This window comes from Anthonomus grandis, chromosome 22 (genome assembly GCF_022605725.1).
Source record: "Anthonomus grandis grandis chromosome 22, icAntGran1.3, whole genome shotgun sequence".
NCBI classification, from domain to species: Eukaryota; Metazoa; Arthropoda; class Insecta; order Coleoptera; family Curculionidae; genus Anthonomus; species Anthonomus grandis.
The window spans coordinates 14,253,111-14,276,015 of record NC_065567.1 but is presented as its reverse complement, the minus strand read 5'-3'; the positions used below and the strand labels follow the sequence as shown (position 1 = coordinate 14,276,015).

At 32.1% G+C, this 22,905-nt stretch overlaps 1 protein-coding gene across 5 annotated transcripts in view; it reads right to left on the bottom strand.

Annotated features, from left to right (window-relative positions):
- Window positions 1-22,905, bottom strand: part of LOC126749156 (forkhead box protein P1-like) — a 218,989-nt gene that overhangs the window by 21,013 nt on the left and 175,071 nt on the right. For 4 of the 5 annotated variants that reach the window (XM_050458828.1, XM_050458827.1, XM_050458831.1 and 1 more), the window contains 5 exons: window positions 9,119-9,337; window positions 8,698-8,892; window positions 8,371-8,623; window positions 6,919-7,008; window positions 1,534-1,711 (listed from right to left, as the gene is read on the bottom strand). In XM_050458828.1, coding sequence (XP_050314785.1) covers window positions 1,534-1,711; window positions 6,919-7,008; window positions 8,371-8,623; window positions 8,698-8,892; window positions 9,119-9,337 — 935 coding nt within the window. The remainder of the gene's footprint in view (window positions 1-1,533; window positions 1,712-6,918; window positions 7,009-8,370; window positions 8,624-8,697; window positions 8,893-9,118; window positions 9,338-22,905) is intronic. The other variant, XM_050458826.1, reaches the window with a different exon arrangement.

Here is a 22,905-nt window from a genome sequence, read left to right as displayed (position 1 = left end):
TGTTGGCGTATTTTTTTAATATTAGTAATTCTTTAGCCAATGTCACAAATTATGAAAAACTTTTCACATTGTAGTTGTTATTTACATAGTCTAAATCGTTATTTCTGTAAAAGGATGTATTAACGCTTGGACAATATGTTTTTAAATTATGATAAATATTGACTAACGGCAATAAAAATATAAAACAAGTAAATAAATTAAAGCAACTTTGTAACAAAAACTTATTAAAATGTGTTTGCTGCTAACTAAGGAGATTATAAAAACCACAAGAAATAAAAACTTCGATGTTCCATAAAAATCGGTAATAAAATTACATAATTGCTTTGTTTTCAAAACTGCTATATAGTGTATTTGAAATAGAGTTTCCCTTAAAGAGTTCTGTGAATAAGGCAGTTTACGATGTAGATAAACTGTTAAGGGGATAAAATTTATTGTGTTTGTTTTCAGCAAATGGGTTATTGATCGCCTATTGTTTGGTTAAAAATTGCCCTCTAGAAAATTATCCGCATAAATTCTGAAACACCAAAGAAACTTCCCATTGTAATTAACAACTTTTCTCTTTTTAAGAAAATGCCTTTTGCAGGAAAGTTTAATTTAATTTTTTAAATAAAAATATGCAATTTTAATAATACATGGATCAACTTTCTTGTTTGTCTTTTTGAACTTATTAATATACTACTTACTCCTGTGAATTGGAATTGCTTCGCTTGAGTTACAAATTTTATATGTTAATTATCACCGATTGTCGACAAGATTCGTTTAATATTTTAATTTTGACCATAATTTTTACGTCTGGTTAACAAAAATATTAGAGGAAAGTTAAATTATTGTCATTTTATTTTTAGCCCTACGGAAGTGACTTTTGGGCTCATTAGCTAATTTCTCTTCGACGAGCGATTGTAGAACGAAGTGTAGAACTTATACAGATTGGAACTTATAATATTTTAGCGTTTCCGTATAGACGAAGACTTCCAAATTACAGATTTAGGAATTAAATAAACATTAATAAAAGACATAATATTCAATAGAATTATATTAAAAAAAAAACGTTTTCTGAATTTTATGCCACTGAAAACCAATTGAAAATATTAATTTTTTGTGCTTGGTTCTGAAAATCCTGACCATATAGTTTTATTATATTATTATCATCGATCCATTTCAATTTATTTGATTAATTTTTTTATTACAACTAAGAGTTAACAGGCTACAATGGTGTAATTACTAATTATTTTTAATTGATAAATATAGCAATATTAAGTAATGACTTTACTTGTGAATTTTCGCATAAATATCACTTTTTGCTTAGATTGCTTAGATTTCATCGTAATTGCGCAACCTTTTTGTTAAGAATCATTTTTTTGATAAACTATAATTTTTTCATTTGATCCTTTAATTTTTGTGATATTAACAGTCGCCTCTTAAAATGACAGAAAAGCGTTGATGTGTTAATATACGAAAAATTAAGAGACATATTTCAAAATGTCTTTAAGTTAACCAAAACTTGTCAACAAATACTCCAAATCAAATACTTACTTAATAAATGCTTGTATATCTTCACAAATTGTCTCACAGCCAGGCCACTTGCAAACCCCATGTCCATAAAGATGATGATGTACTCTATCTGGGGTAGATGCCCTAATATTTTTTTCATCTGAAAGTAAGTCTTCCCTACCTGTTCGACTTTGTATGCTTAAAAGTCCTGGAGTATTGTCTGAAAAAAAAACAACGCTATCTAAAATGGTTTTTTTGATAACTTAATTTATTTGTGCAATAAAACAAAATTAAATGGTCAAAAATAAAAATCATTTACACGAAAGTTTATTAAATATTTGTATTTATTAGATAAAGGTATAAAAATAATTATTTTTTTATAGGGTACAAAAGCATTTGTAATTAAGTTCACTGTCTTAATTTTTAAAGCAAATTCATAGCTTTTAATATTTTGCTTGTTGCATCGCTCTATACTCCGACAACATGATTTAATTTATGAGCTAAAATAATAATTTTGTTCTCTGATTTCCGATTACTAAGAAGTCTGAGAAAATACTAATTACTTGTATTTGTTGTATTTTCTTATTATAAATTATATTTTTTTTATTAAAATCAGCTTAGTTTTCGTTTCTTTTTTTTAAAGTTGAGTTTTGAAAAATTTAATAGACAAAAATCGATTTTGTACAAGTTGTAATATACACAAATAATAAATTTAAGAAATAAAAAAAATATGTTTTTGTCTACTTTTGGTTGAACTTTAAATAACACCACTTCCAGAAGGTACATCCTGTTAAATAATTGTTCTGTTGTTCGACATACTACTGTAATAATGCTTAGGTATTACTATAACCATAACTAACTAAGTGGAGTTAGATTATAAATATACTAAAAAAGTAAAAATAAACCAACCAATTTCAAATTATTTTTTGGATACGTACAACCCAATAATGTTTCAGATATCATAGGTGTTTTTAGCAGTGGATCTTTTTTTCTACTTTTTACCGTTTGCTTTCGTTTTAACATAACTTGTTTGCATTTTTTTTACTATGGAAATTAAGGAAAAAATTTTACAATCTTTTTTAACACGTTGAATGACAGAGACGCTGAGCAGCGTCTTTTCGTAAAAATGTGATATGACACAACGCTGCTCTGCGTCCTTTGCTTGATGGCTAAAAATGGCAGGACGCTGTGCAACGTTTTGCTTTATCGTATAATATAATGGGTTTTATTAGCCACTGTCACAAGGCATTCGGATATTACCAGGGTACTGTCACCCTGTATATTTACTCCTGCCTTTTATTTATGCATCCCCTCCACAAACTCAAACAGAACGCCCTGCAGCGTCCCAGGAAGCACTTATGGTGCATTTAGTTACCCATTTACTGCCGTACTGCCATGTTGATAAACTGATTTGTGTTGTGATTAAAAAGTGTTATAAAATAATAATATCGTAGCGTGGTGATTTGTGTAAAGTAAGGTTAGTATTGTTAGGAATTATTTATAATAGGTGTTAAAAATAAGTGGGTAAATGGGGAAATGGATCTTTCCATTAATTAGTTTTTATATACTTTAGATGGAAGACACAAATAACTATGATCCATAGGAAAGCGATCAGCAACGGCTTCTTCAGCTTTTCGATGAGCTATTGACAGATGAAGAACCAGATCCATTTGCAGACATTGATGGTGAGTATGATTCTGACAAGAATTATGAACCATCTTCCGAATCTGATAAAAGTGATGAACTGTCTTCGAGTGCTCCAAATATGGAAAGACAGTCACGTACAAGCCAAAAAACACAGTACCTGTATTAGATGACGAAGTTGTCGATCGCTCCAATTCCTGATTTTAACTTTGATGAGGGCAGCAACGTTTTAAAAATAAATATTAGACCATACTCAACAGTTATGGTGTTTGAATGCCTGTTTACTTCAAGTATATTAGACTACCTTGTTGACTGTACAAACAACTACGGTATATCATTAACAAATACTAATAGACCTAAAACACGCCATAGCAGACATGCAAGTTTTCGCCCGGTAAGCAACCAAGAAATGAAGAGGTTTTTGGGTCTATGCCCATTACAAGGACAAGTTTCTACAAAGAACATGCGACGCTATTTTTCTTATTCGGATACATTGTATTTTCATCCCATATTTTCATATATAATGTCATCCAGAAGGTTTGAGCAAATCTTAAGGGTTTTATATTATTCTCCAGTGAATTCTAAAGGCAAGGATAAAATCCAGCCCCTAATAGACATGCTAATTCAGCAATTTCAGAGTGTTTATAGCCCTTCCAAGGAACTTTCAATTGATGAATCGTTATTGAGTTTTCGTGGAAGATTAAATTTCAGAGTTTACATAAAGAATAAGAAGTCTCGATATGGACTTACATTTTTTGAACTAACAACATCTGACGGCTACCTCCTAAATATGGAATTATACAGTGGTCCAGTAAACGAAAATGACGAGTCAGACAACACTAAGACTCAAGCTCTAGTGCTAAGACTGATAAAACCTTATTTAATGAAAGGTTATGAACTGTTTATGGATAACTATTACAATAGCTATGAGTTGTCCGAAACATTTGCTTTAAGATGCACACCAATGGCACTTTACGTTTAAACAGGAAAAGTAACCCAAAATCTTTTTTGGGTTACGAGGAAACAAGTTTATGTGTCTAAATGGCGGGATAAGCGTGACGTGTTGGTGACTACCCTAAACAATCCTCAGATGGTCTGCGTAAAAAATCGATATGGAAAAGAGCAAATGAAACCTAAAGAAGTAGCCACGTACAATGATCATACGTCCGGCATTGACCGCTGCAATCAAATGACATCGACCTACTCCACCCCCAGAAAAACCATACGATGGTACAAAAAGGCTCTTTTTCATTTACTTGATGTAACGGTGTGGAATGCGTATAATCTTACTCGTAAATTCTGCAAAGGCAACTCCAGAAAATTCCGATATCTTTAATTTAGAGATGAATTAATAAAATGTTGAATTCAATTGCCTAGGGATATTGAAGCGAAAGATTTAATACGTAGTCAAAAACATGACAATCGAAAAGTTTCTCTGAAGTAACTTATGCACAAGAACCTGGACTAAGTTCAAATGGCCTCTGGCCAGAAAAAAATCCCGGTGAGCCTACCGCAAAATCAAACAAAAAATCTGTTTTTTTTTTAAATGCAGGTTATGCACAAGCAAGAAAATACATAAGGAGACAAGTTACCGGTGCAAAGGCTGTGCTGAGAAGCCACCATTATGTCCAGACTGTTTCGAGGAGTGGCATGAAAAAAATGCTAATTAGTATAAATTAGTCTTTCTTAAGTATGTATATACCCATGTATCTTTTTAAATAAAGAAATTTCTCTTAAGTGTTGACTTTCATTTAAAAAGAAAAACAAATAACGCTGATCAGCGTTGTGACACAGTCACATTATTATGTGGAATTATGATGTGGCTCAACGCTGATCAGTGTTAGACGTATATCAGCGTTGTGTCATTATCGCCTCTGGTAAATTCTTAATATTGTGACAGAACGTCCATCAGCGTCAAAATTTAAACTAATTTAAAATGTTTTTTTACTTAATTCAAAGTGTTAAAAATATTTTGGTATAAAAACATGAGATCTAAAAAAAAATTTACTGCCAAAATTGACAACTTCAAAAATGTGTTAGTGTCCTTCAACGTGTTAAAAATAAATAATAAGAATAAAAAGACTTAAATTCGAACCTCATAAGTCGGATCTTAAAACTTGTAAGCTATAGGTGGACTAAATAATGGCAAAGTTGTATAATCTGATACTTGAACAAATTATTATCTAGATATATTTTTTTAAACCTTTAAGTTTTGATTTTTTCTGGCTTTACTCTAAAAAATGTGTCGAAATAAATGGGACTTACGAGTGGGAGTTAACGTAATTTTTATCATAGTATGTTTAAATTTAGATTTTATTTTTAATTATGTATATTTTTAGTTATTTAACAAAGGTATTTAATAGAATTCACCTAAGTATCACCTGAGACGCTACTGGACTTAATTAAAATATAAGTCTGACGATGTTAAAATTATGAATTTAAAGTTTAATATTTAGAAACTATGCTTCTTTAGACCCGTGTATATAAAATCTCTGGTTTATATTTTGATAAGAAAAAGTATATCCTGATATTTCCGCTGTATACAACACCTAGACATACCAAATAAATATTACAAAGTTATCGTAAATGTCAGAAAGATTTTTTTAAAATTTTTAACGTTATTTCTTTAAATTAGAAAAATGTAAAAGATCGTTCTTATTGCATCTTGTCTGAAAAAAAGCTACTCTCACTCCTATTTTCCGAAAAAAAATACATAAAAAAAGAAAAACAGATGAGAAAAGCAAGATGCATTCCTAAAACTCACACTTAATAAAATTTATATACATAAAATATAAATTTATATTTTATTACTTAATAAAAGTTATATACAATATTTTTATTGATCTATAAGTAATATAGAAAAAATATGAAACAAACAAGATTTTATTATTAGACCAGTAGTTGTTTTGTTTTACATAATATACTACTTCCTTTTTATTATTTACATTATTTACATTATAGTACCAAATTAGTTAAAAAATCAGGTTTTCAAATAAGCTTATATTTTAGAGTATAAAGGGAACTTTAATTAGTTTAAAATAGAAATGTTTACATGTACATGTCACTAAACTTTTTTCACATAGCATGCTTACATCAGCCTCTATAGTTTATTTTTTAAGCAAATTGTTACAGAGCAAGTTGATTCCGAAATACTATTGATTTGTTAATAAATTGAGCCTGAATAAAATTTCTCTGGCATGATTCACGTAAATACCAATATGTTCTCGATATTTTTGCAAGCGGCATTATAATTTGTTTTTTTAAGTGGGTTGGTATAAATAAACTGTGGTATGTAATGATACAGTTTTATCTCCTCTCTTTGTAGTTTATTGATTTACTAATCTTCCATTCTATGAATTTTCATAATCTTTGATAGTATAAATAGATTTTAACTTATTTCTTCACAAAAAAAATTGAGTTTAATTCAAAGGTTTTTGTTATTTTATGACAACATTAATTTTTCTTAATTAAAATATAAATTACAGTAAAATAATGACAACAGGGTCTGGTAGTCTTAAACCTCTCCATAACAATTCAAGGCAATCGATTGCCTATTTTCCTCCGCATGTTTACAAACACGGCACCCCCTAGGTAAATAGAATCGCCAATGAATCAAAAATGTATTATAAAAATGATGAATCACAAAAAAAGTATAATTAAAATAAATGTAGAATATTTTCTGACTTAACTAAGGTTGCGACCTTGTTACTCATATGACATGCAATAAAAATGTAAGTAGAAACTTGCAAGATTTTAAGAATATTGCACGTTTGTTCCACTTACCATTTATTTCAGAAGGTGGCTTATTATTCATTACATGTTGCTGATCATTCATTTCTTTCCATGGACTCATCAATTCTCTAGAATTTAATCCTGCGTACAAAAAAAAAACAATAATTGTTGACATATCTTGCCATAAAAAAATGTGTTAAGTACAGACTAATAACAAACATGTAACTTATATCGCTACAGATAATATACACTGCTCAACTATATATGTAAAGCCAAAAAACATTGAATACTAAAGATTACTAGCTTTCCAGGTTATATTTGCCATTTTCTTCGAGGTTTTTTTTTATCTTAATAATGTTATCGATATTGTGCAGTGCGTCCCTTTCTAAGTTTTTGTTTTATGGTTGAAAAATTTAGTCCTGGTCCTTAGTGCCAGTTGCCTTGCCAATGTTTGGCAGATCTTGTGATGTAGACATTACAGCACCAGGTTTTAAATCTCTAATCAATAAATATGAGATCGCAGCCGGTTCTAGCCAACGAGCTTAGACAGAAATTTTCAAAATAAGTCATTCTTTGGCTCTTCAAAAGCACACAAATCTCCGAAATGCATAGACGGTACTATTACATAATTTTCACGTATACCATACCATAGCATACTTTTTATCAAAAATACCCTAACCATATTGAAATTTCATGAACGCAAAAACATCCACAATGATGAAAGTAGTGCTGTAGGGTATACATTAAAGATGGCTAATGTACTCCTAATATAAATATTCTTATTATTTCGGGCCCTGTTAACCCGAATAAATATTTTTGAACTTCACTCTGGTTCATAATTCTAAAATAGATTATGAATAAAAAATAGTTTGAACAGTGTATACTTAGGAACGGCCAAAAATCACGTGCGTTTAAAACCCTATTTTAAATAGATAAATGGACATCAATTCCAGCTTTTAGAAATCGTGTTTTGTATCTGATGTAAAGTATAGATATGGGCAGTGCCAAGCCAGTGAAGAAGAAATATTCAAAAATAAACATGAAATTGCAGAAAAAATACTTGTTGCATATTTTAAAACTTATATAGTTATTAAACCTTAAATTAGTCGATTTTTGGTATATATTGGTGATAAAACTGTCCCTGCATTTAATAAATAGTTTTAATCACACGTGATTTGCCGTTCAAATCTGTTTATAATAAAGCTGGCATTGCCCAGACCCAAATTGGACATGGATAAACTTTACGTACCTAAAAGCTGGAAAAGTGTGAATCTATCTTCAACATTTTCGGTCTTCAATTATATCTTCTCTTAATAAAAATTTCTACATTGCTTGATAATTAATATCAAATTAAAAAGAAATCATAAAGAATATGCAATTAAAATTAAACTTTTGAATTCTTTCTACTGTTCAAAACATCATAATAAGTTTATAAAATAATGTTATTTTCCGTTTCAGAATTCTTCATTCAGATCTTCTTCCACAATTCGCCGAATAATTTACCTTGTCCTTGAGCTATCATCAATGGCTGCATGCCCATACCTTGATGCATTACATATTGCCTTTGTACCAGTTGTAACTGCTGTATAATTTGCTGTTGTTGTAAACTCAACTGCTGCAGACTTCCTGACGCTTTCTTTTTATCAGAATTCTGCAAGATGTGTGTCTGTTGGATGAGATTCAACTGAAGCTGTTCTTGCAGCTGTTGCATAGTCTGCTCCATTTGTTTTTTGCTCAGTTCAGCCAGCTGATGGTGCTTAAAAACGTATTTTTTTTTACTATAAACCGGTTAAATAAAAATAGAAAAAAAAAAACAAGATTATCACTTACCTGATGTTGCTGTTGTTGATGTTGCAAAATGGAGTGCTGCTTCATAAGATTTTGAAGTTGAGTAGGGCTGAGAACATGTTGTTGAAGCAACTGTTGAATATGGTGTAAGTTTGAAGCTGGAGATGACATCATTTGTGGGCCAGCACTTTGTGCTTGGCTGTAAGGTGGATAGTCGTTTCCTAGCTTGGACTCAGTCTAAAACAAGTTGGTTACTTTTTTTTAATGTTTACTTTATGACGAATGGGGCTGTATTTTAGACTTTGATTCTAATATTTTAATAATAAAGTTTTTTACATTTTCTTAAGGCATATCGGCATCCCGAAATAAAGAATAATGAATAATTATTCAATTTAATATTTGAATAGTGTAGTAATTTAGTGTGTAGTATGTAGTGAGTAGTATATTTTTAAACACTATTTACCTGGGAAATAGGTGGAATAGTCGCACTGAGGTTTTTCTGCGAGTCCGGTGCTGACACGGGGGAATCATTTTGGATTCTTGCCTCTGAGCTAGGGGGGCTAACGCTGCCATTACCCTTTAGGTCTCTCTCTCCTCTGTCTTGGTCCCAACCACCTCTTTCTAGCTCAAGCTGCTGATGCTGTTGTTGTTCTTTTAGAACCTTTTCTAATGATGCCGCCTGCTGTAATAGAACATATTGTTACGAAAAATGCACTGTAAAATATCTCCATGCATTTAAAATATTTGTGATTAGTGTTGTGTTTAGTATTTTGTTAAACTGATTTTCCAGATAAATTCAACTTTTTTTTTGGTAAAAAAATATTTTGTTATTCCCCTCACCACTAAAAACAAAGTCCTCTTAAAAATAGACGCACTACTAAACGACTAAATCTACAATGACTACTTAGTATTTTGGGAACTATTTGCAATCAAAACACATTTTCTAACAAAACCAGTGTTTATATTTCTAATTGAGGCCGGCAGAGCGTACCCACTCATATCTATATTAAAGGGTCGACCCTAGGGATTCAATCAGCCGTAATGCAAGAGAAATTAAGTTATCCTGCAAGATGTTTGCTCAAGAAGGGATTAGAGGAGCGGATGGGACACGAGACCCATCAAAATACCCGGTCTTGCAGCGTCTTAAGCTTATTGCTAGAGTGTCCATTCGACGTTAGCATAAGAGTCAATTTCAATGTCCAAACACCCTTCAGTTAAATATTCTTGTTAGTTTATGGGTTAACGTGATATAATATTAAATTATGCTTTATTTTCTTACTTTAACTCCTTATACCATATCTTCTTAGTTTGATGAATTAATTTGTAATAAAGAAACATTTTTATTTATTATTTAATTTAAAGGGGATTTTATTTTGCTCCATAAAACAAATTATATTTGCTTCGCCTAAAAGAAGAGAAAAGGGCAAAAAGAGCAGTTTTTAAAGAGTTGCGAATACGCCGCAATGAATGATAAGATGTTAAAATGCATTACCATGATGTCACATGAAATAAAAGCCACATACAGCGGCGCATTATGTGAAAAATATGGAAATAATATTGCCGCGGCAAGCAAAACAGCCCTTCTGCATATGAAATATGCGCGACCCAGTCAAACACCGGGGCCGTCAAGTTTTTTAAGTTTCCAGAAGACGCCGCATGGGGAATATCAATGATTTTTTATCTAACCACATGCTGTTTTATGCTCATTTATTTTTAATAAATAATTTTTCTATTTTAAATATTTGCTGTAGCTTCTTTTTGCAGTTTTAATTAGAAGTCAGATTTACAGCGAGAATTTATGATATTGAAATAGCAACACTACCCTTTTCTGTTACGTTTCCAGCATTAGATTAGTTTAACGATAGGATTCTTCCTGCACGTTCAAATATATAACGCAATGTATTACTCCTTAAATCTTTGTCCACTATTGCGCCTTATGCACGTTTACTTTAATATAATCAAAATTCCTCTATAAATATCGAGTAGTTTCCAATTAGCCACACACTAATATATATCAGAGACAAATTAAAGTCCAGCTTTGCATTTTTTTTTGTAAAGTAATGAACGAAGACTGTGACCAGGTTAGTTAGTATCAATTAATATTCTTGCTATAATTCCGAAATTTAGAGTTTATTTATTAATAGTGATACCATAATTAATTCAAATCACAAGATAGTTATACCACTAACCAAAACTCTTTATTTTACTCTCGACACGCATTTCGGTCAGAATCTTCGGGAGAAGATTAAGACTAGTTAAAATTATTAAAGAGTTTTGATTAGTGGTGGAACTATCTCGTGATTTGAGTGTCATACCAAAGGTTCAAATCATAGGACCATTATCAATTAATTTTTATAATTGTTATTTTAAGATACACACGTCAAAATGGTCTAGGGAACACATACATATATGTTAATATTTTTGAGAAGATTGGAAAAAAGTTAATTATTGCATTTTTTTTACATTAATCAAATAAAATAACAATATAATTATTAACTTTTTTTTGTAGATTATAATTTACTCATAATTTAGGGCCGAAATAAAAATAAAGAACAAAATCCCATTTATTACCGTTTATTAAAAAAAATTATTAAAATAAACATTTACCAAATACAAATTAAACTAGTAGCCAGATGGTCCACCTCTATTATTAATAACACTTTGGCATCGCCTAGGCATACTTAAAATTAAATTATTAATTAATTCTTGGGGCAACTCCTCCCAAACATGTGTCACAGCAAGACGAAGCTCCAGAGCGCTTTGAAAAAAATCAAATCGTTAAAGAAGTTGCCTTTTTAACCAATCCCAAACATGCTTAATTGGATTAAGGTCCGGTGAGGTAGAGGGCCAGGGTAGAAGATTGATTTGATTTTCCTCAATAGCGATTCGTACAAGCCGTGCTCGATGTGGTGGGGCATTATCTTGTTGCAACAACGAATTTGGGCCCATTTCGCGTAAATATAGAACAATTACAGGCAGTAGTATATTATCCCTATAACTTATTCCAGTCATTGTATTTTCCACAAAAATGAGGTTCGTTTTTCCGTCAAGTCTAATGCCACCCGAAAACATTAGTGATCTACCACGTTGCCTTACTACTTCCCGGGCATGACGCAAACGACTTTCATTTGCTCTCTCCAGACACGAATTCTACCAGAATCAGGATAAAATGAAAATCGAGACTCATTCGTAAAAAGAACTGTGGCCTATCTTTCTTGATTCCAATTAACATGTTCTTGGCACCAGGTTAATCTTGCACCTCGATTTCCTAAAGTTAACCGAGGAACCCTTAGGGGTCTTCTGGCATGAAGTCCTCTCTCATGCAAACGGTTTCTAATAGTTTGACCTGAAACCTCGACGTTATGCACTCGTGAGAGCTGCTGAACCAAAACAGAGGCTGTTACCGTGGGATTTGTTTGAGCTTGCAAAGTTATAAAATGGTCTTGGGCAGGTGTGGTAACTCGCGACGAGCCTTGATGCCGTTCTCTAACATCATTTGTCTCTCTATATCTTGTCCACAAACGGTTAATTACACTGGAAGATGTATCCAAAGCTTTTGCAACGTCTCTATGACTTGTTCCTGCCTCAAACATTCCGACTGCTCTTAGCATTTCCTCTCGAGTTAAATGTCGACTTTCCATTTTTATTGAATAAAAACTAAATCACAATTGTTCGGTTGGAACCACAGAAAATGCGATATTGCGTTAGAATTTAAAAATTATAATCTGCGTTAGTTCGACAAAATGTGCAAGTAGCAAAAAATGCTATTCTTGCATGATTTTTTGTACCCAAATATTTATTTTACTTCGTTGGTATCTTAATATTAAAGGTAGTATCTATTTCGTATGAAAATATAAATATATAAAAATTTATAAGGCGAAAAAAACCATTTTTCTAAGTGTTCCTTAGACCATTTTGATGTGTATATATAGTTTGTAAAAGTTGTGATGAACAAAAATGTATTGTTTAAAAACCGAATTTGGCAATAGCATCAAATTTTACTTTTTACCTATGAATGCAGGAGTACTATAAGGATCTATATTGGGGCAACCCGTTTTCTCTGTATATGTAGCAGAGATGCTCAGTGTCTTTACACAAGCCAAACTACAGCAATACGCTGATGACTCTCAGATATATCTGTCTTTTTCCCATATTTAAAAAAAAATATAATGAGAGAATTAAAAAAATTAGGAATGTTTTTTGATAATGTTCTCTCTTTTCAAACTTACATTAAACAAAACTTGGAGAAACATACATGCATTTAAGACAAATAAACTACTTAAAAAAATAGTTGTCACCGAAAGCTAAATTATCTATGCAATTCTCTTGTTTTATTAATTTTCGATTATACAGATATTGCTTATCACAATTCTCTTTCATTAGGTATTTCTAAATCTGCTCAAAATTTACGAAATACATGCATGCATTTTTCATTTGATATAGGTTTCAGATATCATATTACCCCACATTTGAATAATAATTAGATTTTATCAATGTTTAGTAAATGTAAATATTATCTTTTTTTGCTTATATACGGTAATAAAAAACGGAGTTCCGCCGTATCTAAGGGTACTTTTTGATGATAGTGACCATATTCTACTAAAAATAAAAATGATCTTAATATTCGATTACATAAATCAGTCAATTTCCAAGAATCTTTTAACTATTTTGCAATACTAACATGGAATAGCCTTAATCAAATGTCGCCTAACCGTTTCAAGAGCTTTATTAAATCGCGTCTTCTGGAGGAGCAAAAACGAATATTCTTTAAATTTCTTTATTTTGAGCATGCTGTATTGCATATGCTTAAAAATGGCTTAAAAAGCTATTTATAATTTAAATTATTATGTACTACATTATTTATTTTTGTTGTTATCAATATTCGCCTGTTTTAACTATTTTTGCTTTATCAATTGAAATTTACATGTCACTACTTTGCTTTTAGTTGATTCTGGGTTTTTTCCTCCCTTTTTAATTTTATATTTGAGCTATACCACTATATTGCTTGAAAAAGTAATATACAGACAAGCCTACTTCACACAAGCTTGTATTCAAACGAGTCTTGTGGATCGGTTATATAGGTGCAAGATGGTGCTTATTTGTCAACTTTTTTCTATTTATTAAAAACTTTTTATTAATGTGTTGTGACTATAACTCTCTATTTTAAGGACAAAAAAAAAGTTTTAAATTAAATTTCATTTAAAATGTCAGTCGCCAGAGACAGAGTCAAGTCCTGTCATTAAGGAAAGAGCATATGCTATTTTAACCGTTATCTTGAGGCCATAAAATCAATTATTAAGTCAAATCTGAACCCCTTATGCAAAAAAAAACTAAAAAAGAATATATTAATGGTTTAAATTCTTCTCTGCCCTTAGGCTCAACTTTCATACTATAATTCATTATTTGCGTTTAAAAATTTTTTCAGAATTACTCGATTTAGTCACCCGATTCTTCCTCTAACATCGTTATTATAATGTGTTTTATTTTGTGCTTACATAGAAATACCTATTTCGTTAATTGAGATATTAGTTTGTATATTGATATTGATTTTGCATTTATATTTCGGATTTCAAAGCTGATAATAACAAGTAGTAATTTTTTTTACGTCTGTAACATATTTTTGAAATTTGGGCTTACTGAATACTTTCAGCTATCCCTTAGTTGATTGATCATTTGCCGAGAATCTCGTCGAATCAAAAAGTGAAACTTGGTGAAAGTTTTTTTTACCTAAATAATTTGTTGCAATTTATTTTGTTGTTGTGCCTCGCATGATAGATACATTTGAAATACATATAGATTCAATAGTTTTGCATCACCCTAAATTTCCGATTTTTTTTATCGGCAAAATAGTAGATTTAATTAGGAAAACAACTAAAATGCTTGTAAAAAAACTTCATTACTATTAAGATTTTTTTTAAAATATCGAGTTATTTTTTAGGGCAAATTAAAATTAGCATATTTCTTCAAAGTTCTTCTTAATAAAGGTACTGGAAATTTCTTATACCGCGTATTTCCACCTATAGCGTTTATGTCAGCTAGGAGGCGCCTGCTCATATTATCTATTAGATTGGAGATGTGCCGTTGAGGAATATTATACAATAATAACAAGCCATTATATAGTACTAGGTGGATTTCTGCGTACTGGCGTTTAACTAAACAGCAGCAGAACTGTTATATTTCACTTAACCATCCGAAGAAACCCACCTATGGCAATACCAGCACTCCAAAGAGATACGTGATGCATTGGGAGTTTAAGTATCCATCTCTACATTGCGAAGGCGAATACTAGCAACAGGTTTCAGGTGTCGCTGACCAATAGGAATACTCCGACTACAACCTGAGTACAGAGTTCCTCAGAATTTTGGAACTCGAATTAAAATCTTGTGAAATACCGTCTTTGCTTTTCCTATACGACATTTGATTTCTTGTGCACTGTCCTATTGTACATTTATGATGGTTCGAAAATAGCAATATTGTTGAACATGTTCAATTTGAGTTTGGTCGACATATAGTTCTCGATTTATATCTCTTTTGCTGATGATCATTTGTTTCGTTTTCTTAACGTTGATATTAATATTAATATATGACTGTAGCTACTAGTCTAAGAAATGCAAACATTTTAAGGTTAATTTTTTTGTAATAGCCCATGATGTTAATAAAAATGTACAAACTTTTGGTTTGATGACGTACTTATACGTATTTTGTGTTATACGTTTAAGTACGTTATTGTGTTATACGTTTTCCTGTCACATCGCGCCACCCGACCAAGCTCCCGCTGCCACCACCTCCACCTCTAGGGCTGGGTTCAGTAATACTCCTCCTGAGCCCAATCCCGAGCCATCTCTAAACCGCAGGACCAAGATCCCTCCTATCATCATAAGGGAGAAAACAAAATTCGAAGTCGCCGCCGTCCTGAAGTCCAAAGGAGTACAACACGGCCACGTTGTCAACACTCGAGACGGAATAAAAATCCATCCTCAGTCCATCACGGACTACAGACTCACCCAGGATTACCTGGAATCATCAAAAGTGCCGTTCCACTCCTTCTCCCTGCCAGAGGAGAGAAGGCTATACATCGTCCTCCAAGGACCCTTCGAGCACTGGTCGGCCGAAAGTATCCTGGAGGACCTGAGGAAGCTAAGCTTCCACCCTCACTCAGCGGCACGATACTTCAACAGGAACAGGCAGTCCACACCACTAGTTCTGGTGCAAGTCCCCAGAGAAGAGAAGGCAATCTTCTCACTTACGGAGCTACGCGGCGTGAAGATAAGGGTAGAAGCCCAAAGAAACAAGTCCAGGAGAATACAGTGCCACAGGTGCCAGCTCCATGGACACGCCCAGGCCAGGTGCACGGCGGCACACAAGTGCGTGAAGTGTGGCCAACTTCACGCCTCCGCCGAGTGCACCAAACCACGCGACCAGCCAGCCACATGCGCCAACTGTGGAGGATCCTAAAGGCAAAAGCTGCCAAACGGGATCGCCCGTTTAACCTACCTAAGACGACCTAAGAAATCCTATTAAAGCCAATTTATCTGCAGTTCCGGAAATGTTCAAAATATATTTCAACTTAATGGTAACTTCAGTAGTTTCTTTATATTACGATAAATTCAGCAATTGCAAAATACTACTTAAAGCTTATAAATCCATATTTTTTAATAAATGACCATTCCTTTTAGGAGGAAAGATGTATGATTATACAGGGTGTTTACTAAACATGCAGTAAAAATTTAAGGAATTATTCCTTGAGATATTCTAAGGATATTTTGTCCTTTTATGAAAAAAAAATTTGACAATAACGATTATTTATTACCAAAAATTACACGTAATGTTTCTTAATCGACAAGAACTGTTTAAAATGACTACCCTCTGCTCGGGTGCAAGATCATCGACTCCTGAACTCTTTCAAAAACACCAGGATCATTTCTGATTGCGTTACATCCACCACTTATCCGATTTCTTAAATCTTCTACATCTTCCGCTGGAGTATAGATCCAATGATTGGTGATTTTAGGTGTCCCCATAGAAAATAATCCCAAGGCTTTAAGTCCCAGGATCGAGCAGGCCATATTATGTGAGGTCCCCCTCGACCAATCTAGCGATCTCCGTATGTTAATGTTCAGACTGTCAAGCCAAAATGCTAAAATGCGCTAGTGAACTATCACCATATTGCATTTCTTGTGGCCAATGGTACATTCTCTAGAAACAGTCGCGGTATACCTCGCTAGTAAGTCTTCCTGGCAGAAATACCGGTCCAATTAGGAAGTCACCTATTATTTGCACCCAAACGTTTAACGAGAACTGAATATTGAAAGCGATCTTCAAGCACTTTATTTTGATTTTCTTCTGCCCAAACATGGTTATTGTAAAAATTCCTTATTACATTTCTTGAGAAACTGGTTTCATCGGTAGAAAGAATAAGAGTCAGTAGTTAAGGGATTTGAACCAATGTAAGTAAAATCCATTGACAAAATGCAATAACTGGAAGAAAATCTGCAGGAAGAAGTGCCTACACGCGTGGTATGTGTACAACAAATATTCTCTAAGAATCTTGCTAATTGTCCCGTGACTTACATTTATACTATTTGCAATTTTTCGAGTAGAGGTACCTGGATCTTCTTCTATCATGGCCAGCACATTCTCTTCTAGTTCTAATATTACTATCATTGTCCTTCCTGGTCCTCCACTTCGCTTCAATGCTCCGGTTTCAAGAAGTCATTGATGTATACTATGGAAGGTTTTTCTATTAGGCACATTACGATTAGGAAATCGTTCACGGTACAAACGAAAATACACGTCTACATTTTTCTAAAATTTTGACACTGACAAAACTGAAGTTTTTTCGGCTACGTTAAGGGAATGTTTTAAAAAAAAACCATCGGAATTGTTCGATTTTTTATTACTTGGTAGGTCCAGTGTGATATGCTGTACTTAATAATTTTAAAACTACCAAAATTGGATGGTTGAAATTCTTTTTCGCCCCGTATCTTTGAAACAAAGCGTCCTATCAAAAATCATAAAAGTGCAAAATATCCTTAGAATAGTCCACGGAACAATCCCTTAAATTTTGGCCGCATGTTTGGTAAACACTCTGTATAAGACTGTCCCTCTCACTCTGATGGGAGCAGCATAGGCGCGAACGTTATACCATATCTGTCGAAGCCCCGCCCACATCAAGTTTTATACGGAAGGGCCGCGCCGCATATGAGAATAATATACTCTGCGCACTAGTGACTTAATGTAAGTAGTATTTAAAAATATCCTATATTTTAAAAGTAAGTTGGTTTGTCACTAATGATGGTCTAGGCTGATCAAAGAAAAAGTAAGTATTTTCATGAGAAAATTTATTTAACGGTCAATTGTTCACTTAGAGACAGTATGTAGATCTTTCACTTAAAAACATGTTTTCTCATTAAATTGTAATCACATAAATAGTATCAAATTTTTTTTATATTTGATTGTAATAATTTTTTTTCATCTAGTAAGTTAATAAAACTAAATTTGAATATTCTATTTTTTTTAAATTGATAAATGCGCATGACAGTTGATTTTTTAAGCTGTTTTATTAATTAATATGAATGTTAATATTTGATACTACTACTAATTTTATAAAAAAGTGCAAAATAATATAAATAATGCCGATCGTTTATGACTATTATCACCAGGAAATTTAAATGAAAATTATCAATTCAAAACAACATTCATTTACAATCAGTATAATATATTTTTATTGATAACTTTTTTCGTTTTGATTAAATCATAATTAAATATTCTTTAATAAAAACAGAGCTTTAATTTGTGGCATCTTTTTGATTCGACCGTTGACTGGTGAAAAATGTAAATTTTAAATCTAATACAGATTCTCGAATTGTTAACTTGTGCATATTTATTAAACCTGCGGCCAAAAGGGGTCGGTAAACGAAATATGTTTATTCAAAAAGGATACTTTGGCAAATTTAAATTAAAACTTGTCAACGAAACGGCCAAACGTATATATTTTTGATTTAAAGGGGCGAATACTGAAATGCAAAATATATTTTTTTCTCAGTTCCTTACTAATAAAGAGTTACTCAGATCGCAGAAATAAAAGGGGTGCCGTTAAAATATTTTGGCACAGTCCTGTTTTTTAATTATTGAATTAATTAATTTTTACCCAGATTTTCAGACAATCCGTTTAGATAAATGAATTTTTCATTGGGTTAAACGAGTTGATTGGGGAAAAATAAAGTAAACGCTATTGCGGTTACGATCGACTACGTCAAATCTAAATTTTAAAAAATCAAATAAACGGTGCCCCAAGAACCGTTTAAGAAAAACAAAATACGAAAACACCGAATCGGCGAGTTGTGAAAAATTTCAAAGTTGTTTTATGCCGACAACTTTCGCATCCACCCGAAAATTTATATCTGTGCGCGCTTGTTTGTCTTTGTCTTTTATTTTGTTTTTTGCCTAAGTTTTTTCCTTTCGCATTGGAATTATTCAAATTAATGTAGATTTTCTACCACTCCAACGACTGGAAATTTACGTTTTGACAGTAAACTGTTTTATACTACGCTAAACACGAATATATTGGATTTATTTTTCTTTACCGCCTCCGTAAATCCTGTTTTTTTTTACTATGTTATAATTGTGCCGAAATTATATTTAAATTGTTATTATTCTTACAGTCTGACCTATAAATATATTATACATTTGTAAAATACTAAAATAATATTTACAAAGGTAAAAACGTTTCGTTTTACTGCAACTAAACCACCGGCTTTCAAAGTATTACCCCTGTCTCCTATTGTCCAGAGGTATAAAATACCGCTTTTAATATATAAAAATATGACCGTTTAACTGTCTACTTGCCCCAGCTCGGCTATAAGAAAAGTGAAACATAGCCTCATTTTAAAGAAAGGTAAAAATAACTGTAGAGGGAGAGCGGACAAATATAAAAAACGTTTTATTTTTGGTCCATTTATTCATGATTAATTATTGTTATCTTAACTATACGTATATCCAATTCTTACTCCTTTAAGACAGTTTAACAAGCAATTTCTAATTTAATTTTGTCTACTCTATTAGGCTATTCCTACATATCATTATCATGTGAAAATTACATACATCGCAGCTCTTCAATCAATAACTACGTTGTAGGGCTATGATTTCCTTGGTCGATAATTTTATTGCTTTTTATTCGTTATATTTTTTATTAAAGAAATCTGGGACTTGATACTTGATATTTTATAGCTTTTTGACGATTAAAAAAAAAGTCGAATTGGTTAAGATTTTGATTGTAATTTTTGAAACTAGATAAGTGATTGCAAAAAAATCATTTTTTTATCGATTTAGGATTGGACCTCTCACACATTGGAAATATTATTGGATAAAAATATAAAAGGTTGCATTATTCCTCCCTTCTTTCCAAGGTACCCACTATTTATATTAAATTGTTTTTTAACCATTTTCTCCAATTTTCTGGTATTCACAATCAATCCGTTTCAATTTTTTTAATTATTAGTCGACAATTTTTTCAAAGAATTTGTTTGAAAATTGAGTACTGCTTGTAGGACTTGTCAAAAGTAGTTAATATACAAAAAAAACACGTCAAATTAGATATACAGGGGGACGTTTAATTATGCATTTACTGAAGTTCTGTCAATCACCTCCTCACCTCCAGCTAACCTTACTTTAATATGTCAAATAGGAACCCCCACCGTGTGATACATCATAGTAAGCAGCGTAAAATTATCTATTCAACGGTACCAAAAAAAATGAAATCGGTAAATGTGTAAGCAAATAGTTAGCGAAAATGTCTAGAAATAATGAATATTTTATTTATGCCAAACTTTGGTATTTTAAATGAATACTTTTAGTGTGGTACCTACATCATTTTAAAATTCTTACATTTTTTATAATAGATCAAAATTTATAATAGATTTGCGAGAAAAAAGAGTGTCTTCACATTTTTTGCAAAAATCTTTGCAGTCATAAACAATAACAGACATAACTGTAGATACTGGGATAATGAAAATCCGCATGTTTTTCGGGAAGGCCATACCCAATATCCCCAAAAAATTAATGTTTGGGCAGGAATTTATGGGAATGAAATAATCGGGCCATTTTTTTTGGAAGAAAATTTGACTGGCGACATTTATTTAAACCTTTTAGAAAATGCAATATACCCTTCCATCATCCAATCTATGGAAAATCATGTAGATCAACATGGTGCTATATTAATGAATGAAAATAATATACATTTTCAGCAGGATGGAGCTCCCGCGCACTACACTTTGGTAGTTCGAGAGTGGCTTGATGAAAATTTTCGAGAAAAGTGGATTGGCAGACGTGGTGCAATCGAATGGCCTGCGCGGTCTTCGGACCTAACCCCACTAGACTTTTTTCTTTGGGGCTACTTAAAAAGCAAAGTTTATAAAACCCGACCTGAGAATATTTAAAAAATAGAATATTTCAAGCAGACGCTAATTTAATTTTTTTTTTTTAAATTGGTTTTAAAAGATTTTGTATTTTTTACCTTTCATAATTGTATTTGTTTTCATTCTTTATAAAATAATATGTAAAAAATTTACTGGATGTGATATTTGGCGTTTTAAAATTCATATTTTAGTCAATAACGATATACGATGGTATAAACTTATTTTATTTTATTTTTATTTATGTTAGTGTGAGTCAGTGTGCAGTTTTTTGTATTTAGATAAGTATGTCTTTTCTGTTAATTAGCGTTCTGTTCCGTATTATTTAATTTTGTTAATTTTACTTAGGTCTGATGATGCCCTAATGCGGCGAAACGCGTAACCTTTAAATAGACACTTGAGTTATGAGATTTGGACTTTGAGTTTACTTTCTCCTCCCCTTTGTTCATATACTTAAGCCTCTTTGAGAATAATGGATGATTATTTTGAATTACTAATCTTTGATTCGATTTGTTGTATGCGTATTAATAGCGCGTATTCCATTTGTCCGATTATTTTGAGCGGAAAAAATAGTCCATGTTTACGAAAACAATGAACTAGTGGACATAATACGCAGCCGCAGCATGCAGGTTGTATGCGGAAAGGTTTCCTTTAAGAAATCATCCGACCCCACGTATGTTTGAAAATTTAGTTATTAGACTTCCTGACACAAGGTATTTAAAAGAACAATAAGGAGGCCACGCTGGAAGAGCTGATCAACCTGAATTATTACAAATTGAGGAATACATTTTAGAAATGGTTGAAGACGAGCCCACAGTGAGTACTAGAGCCATAGCAGCTCAAGTTAAAATTTCTCAAAGCAAAGTGTGGAAGACAATACGACAAGAATAGTATTCTGCTTATCATTACCAACGGGTACAAGCGTTACAACTTGGAGATCATCCTAGAAGAGTTGTATTTTGCCAGTGGTTTTTAGAACAGTTCGGAAGAAATGAAGAATTTACGAAATTAATTTTCTATACAGACGAGGCTACATTTACAGCTGACGGGATGCAAAATTTCCACAATGATCATGTTTGGGTAATAAAAAATTCGCATGCTCTAAAAAGATCTAATGTTCAACACAGATATTTATTAAATTTTTGGGCAGGCGTAGTAAATGCTTATTGGACCCCACTTTTTTTCACCTCGACTGATGAAATTTATTTATTTAGATTTTCTTCGACAAAATTTGTCACAATTATTAGAAGATATTCCTCTAAATGTAAGACAGAATATGGGCTTCCTACATGATGGAGCTCCACCACACGGGGATTTAACGACTTGGGCGATTGTGTTCTGCGAGGCTATTTGAAAGAGATGGTGTATCATGATGTAAAGTAAATACACCGAAAGAACTTCAAGACACCAGAATTTTATTTTCGAAGCTTATAAAGAGTCATGGATTCACCAAGCAATGTTAGTTGAACAAATGAGGACAATTTTTAATAATTTTCGTAAAAACGGCAATCAAATAATTTATAAAGATGTTTTTAAAATGATGTAATTCTCTTATTATGCAACTTTTATATAAGTAATTTTTGACATATTAACTTCTTTTTACAAGTTCGATAAGGGGTTAAAATATTTTGGTGTAATGGTGTTAACTAAACTTTAAAAACATCCTGTAGATTCCTCATGTTCACAAGACCGCCAGTAGAATTTAGAAATCCAAAGAATATTTTTGAGATGATTAATAAAATTTAAAATACCGAAACATTAAATTTCAAAAAGGTGTACATTAAAAATATTAAGTTGTATGGCTATTTGCAAAAATATTTATATATAATAAACATAA